At 50.9% G+C, this 2424-nt stretch overlaps 1 protein-coding gene across 1 annotated transcript; it reads left to right on the top strand.

The window, feature by feature from the left end:
* Positions 1-336: 336 nt before the first annotated feature.
* On the top strand, positions 337-2103 carry LOC309417794 (ubiquilin-1-like; the record flags this gene model as incomplete). The annotated part of the gene is made up of 1 exon (XM_082015347.1): positions 337-2103. The coding sequence occupies one exon, from the start codon at positions 337-339 to the stop codon at positions 2101-2103; it is 1767 nt and encodes a 588-aa protein (XP_081871473.1).
* Between the last annotated feature and the right edge of the window lie 321 nt (positions 2104-2424).

Genomic DNA, 2424 nt, shown 5'->3' with positions numbered 1-2424 from the left:
CATTGCTGCTCACTCTGACATTGGCGGTGATGTCATAGCACAGGGACAACTGCGTGGCAATTCTAAGTGGGCACGGGGCCGCAGTGGGACAAGGAACATGGGGGGACTGCTGGGGTGGTGAGCGAGCCTGTGCAACATCTGGGTGGTATGTGCACTGCAGAGAGAGGCTGTCCTTGTCCCTGTGTCACTGCTCCCTCCTGGCAGCTGTCACCATAGCAGGGGCAACAGCCACCACCCTGCTTCAGCTGGGAACCATTGCCCCCCGTTGCTTCCCACCTTCTGCCAGCACCTCTGCTTTTCAACAGACTGAAGCGCAGTCCTGGTCTCAGAGCCACCATGTCCAAAAGCAAAGGAGCAGCGGAGACTAGTCAACCTGTTGTCACCATGGAGTCCTCAAATATCATCAAAGTGACTGTGAAGACCCTCAAGCAGAAGGAGCAGTTTGAGGTTGCTCAGAGCAGCACCATCCAGGAGTTTAAGGAAGATGTTGCCAAGCGTTTCAAAACCGCCCCTGATCTTCTGGTCCTGATATTTGCTGGGAAAGTCCTTAAGGATCAAGACACTTTGAGCCAGCATGGAGTTCACAGTGGGGTCAGCATCCACGTTGTCATCAGGTCCCAAAAGAGACCACAGGATGGCCTGGCAGATCAAGGAAGAGTGACCACCCTGATGCAACCTCCCAGCCACAGTAATTCCGACTTACTCTACTTGGGAAGCATAGCTGATCTGCAAAACTCATGCTTGATCCATCATAACTTGTCTGAGCTGTTGACCTGCAGCCAGGAAATAGTGGCCCAGACCATGGAGAACCTCTTGTCTAGGATCCTCAGTTCAGGCCTGGATCTGAATACCATCAACAACAATGCATTTTTGCTAGGGTTCCTCCTTGGGGTGACAGGTGTACATCTCCTGAGCCTGGACTCAACAGACATGTTGGACTTGGTGAGTAGCATTCAAGAACAAGATGTGTCCATGCACAGCTTGATAAGCGAGATGATGCAGAGCACCTTTGTGCAGAATGTCCTTGACAATGCTGACGTTGTCAGGGATCTCATCATGTCCAACCCTCAGATGCAGCAGCTAGCTGAAGAAAATCCCGAGATTGGTCACATTCTCACCAACCCACATACTATCAGAGAAATATTAGAGGCCTCCAGCAGTCCTGCCATAATGCAAGAGTTGATAAGGAACCGTGATGTGGCCATGAACAACCTTGAAAGCATCCCTGGTGGGTACAGAGCTCTGGAGCAGCTGTACAGGGAAATTGAGGAGCCCATCTTAGATGCTGTGCAGGCACAGCTGGGCAACAACCCGTTTGCTCCCCTGGACAGTAACCCACCCCTGAGTGGAGCCAGGCTACCAGCCCACACCGAAAACCGGAGGCCGTTACCCAACCCTTGGGCTCCGCGGTCAAACAGAGCCAGTGATAACACAGATGACTCTGATGGCCAATTTGCCAGCAGTGGTTTTGCCTCAGTGAATTTGGGTGCTGCAGCAGGTGCAGTGATACCCAGCTCAGGGGAGGTTCAGAGCATGGTTCAGCAGCTAACAGGAAACCCAGAACTCATGCACAACCTGGAGAGCGCGTTAACAAACCCCAGCAGCCCAGCACAAATGCTGCTGAACAGTGCTCATATATCAAGCGATGGAAATTCTCTGCCTCAAGATCAACAGGCACAGCAGCTGCCACCGGAGATGGAGAACGCTGAGGTTTCATCCTTGCTGAGAAACCCCAGAGCACTGCAGGCATTGCTACGGATCCAGCTGGGATTACAGACCCTCTCAACAGAAGTACCAGATTTTATTCTTAGTTTGGAGGACTCACATGTGGAGCTGGATCTGGAAAGCATGGACGACTCGACACAAAGCAGTGAGTCTGAGGACGATGTAATTTTGGTGTCAGATGAAGATGAAGCAGAAGGCCAGGCTGAGATGGATGAGGAGACGCCACAGACCAGATTTAAGAGACAAATGGAGCAGCTCAGTGCCATGGGCTTCCAGGACCAAAGCGCAAACTTGCAGGCACTGATTGATGCAGAAGGAGAGATCAATGCAGCAGTGGAGATACTGGCAAAAGCACCATCATCAAACAAGATACCATAACCGCTTTGTCCAAATGAACCAGTTATGGCACCTCATTTGTTGATGGTTGTATTTCAGTCTTATCACACACTAAAAGCAGCAGGGTGCATACTGAGAAGTCGTGTACTGTAGTATTCTTCCATCTATGAGAATTTCCTCTTAGCTGCAAGGATTTCTCACATTCAAAAGCAATAGACATGAGGACCTTCCTGTGTTGTGAGGCAGGCCCTACCTGAATGAGGTGCTACCCAATCACAGGTAGAGTCTATGATCCAGGTGTGTACGCAGGGAAAAAACATGCCAGGAAGGGACACCGGAGAGGGAAAATACGGCTTTTTACAG

The sequence above is a fragment of the Phaethon aethereus genome (assembly GCF_964289735.1).
Source record: "Phaethon aethereus genome assembly, chromosome: 1".
NCBI classification, from domain to species: domain Eukaryota; kingdom Metazoa; phylum Chordata; class Aves; order Phaethontiformes; family Phaethontidae; genus Phaethon; species Phaethon aethereus.
Note: the sequence above shows the minus strand (reverse complement) of the source record. Positions and strands in the feature narration are given on the sequence as shown.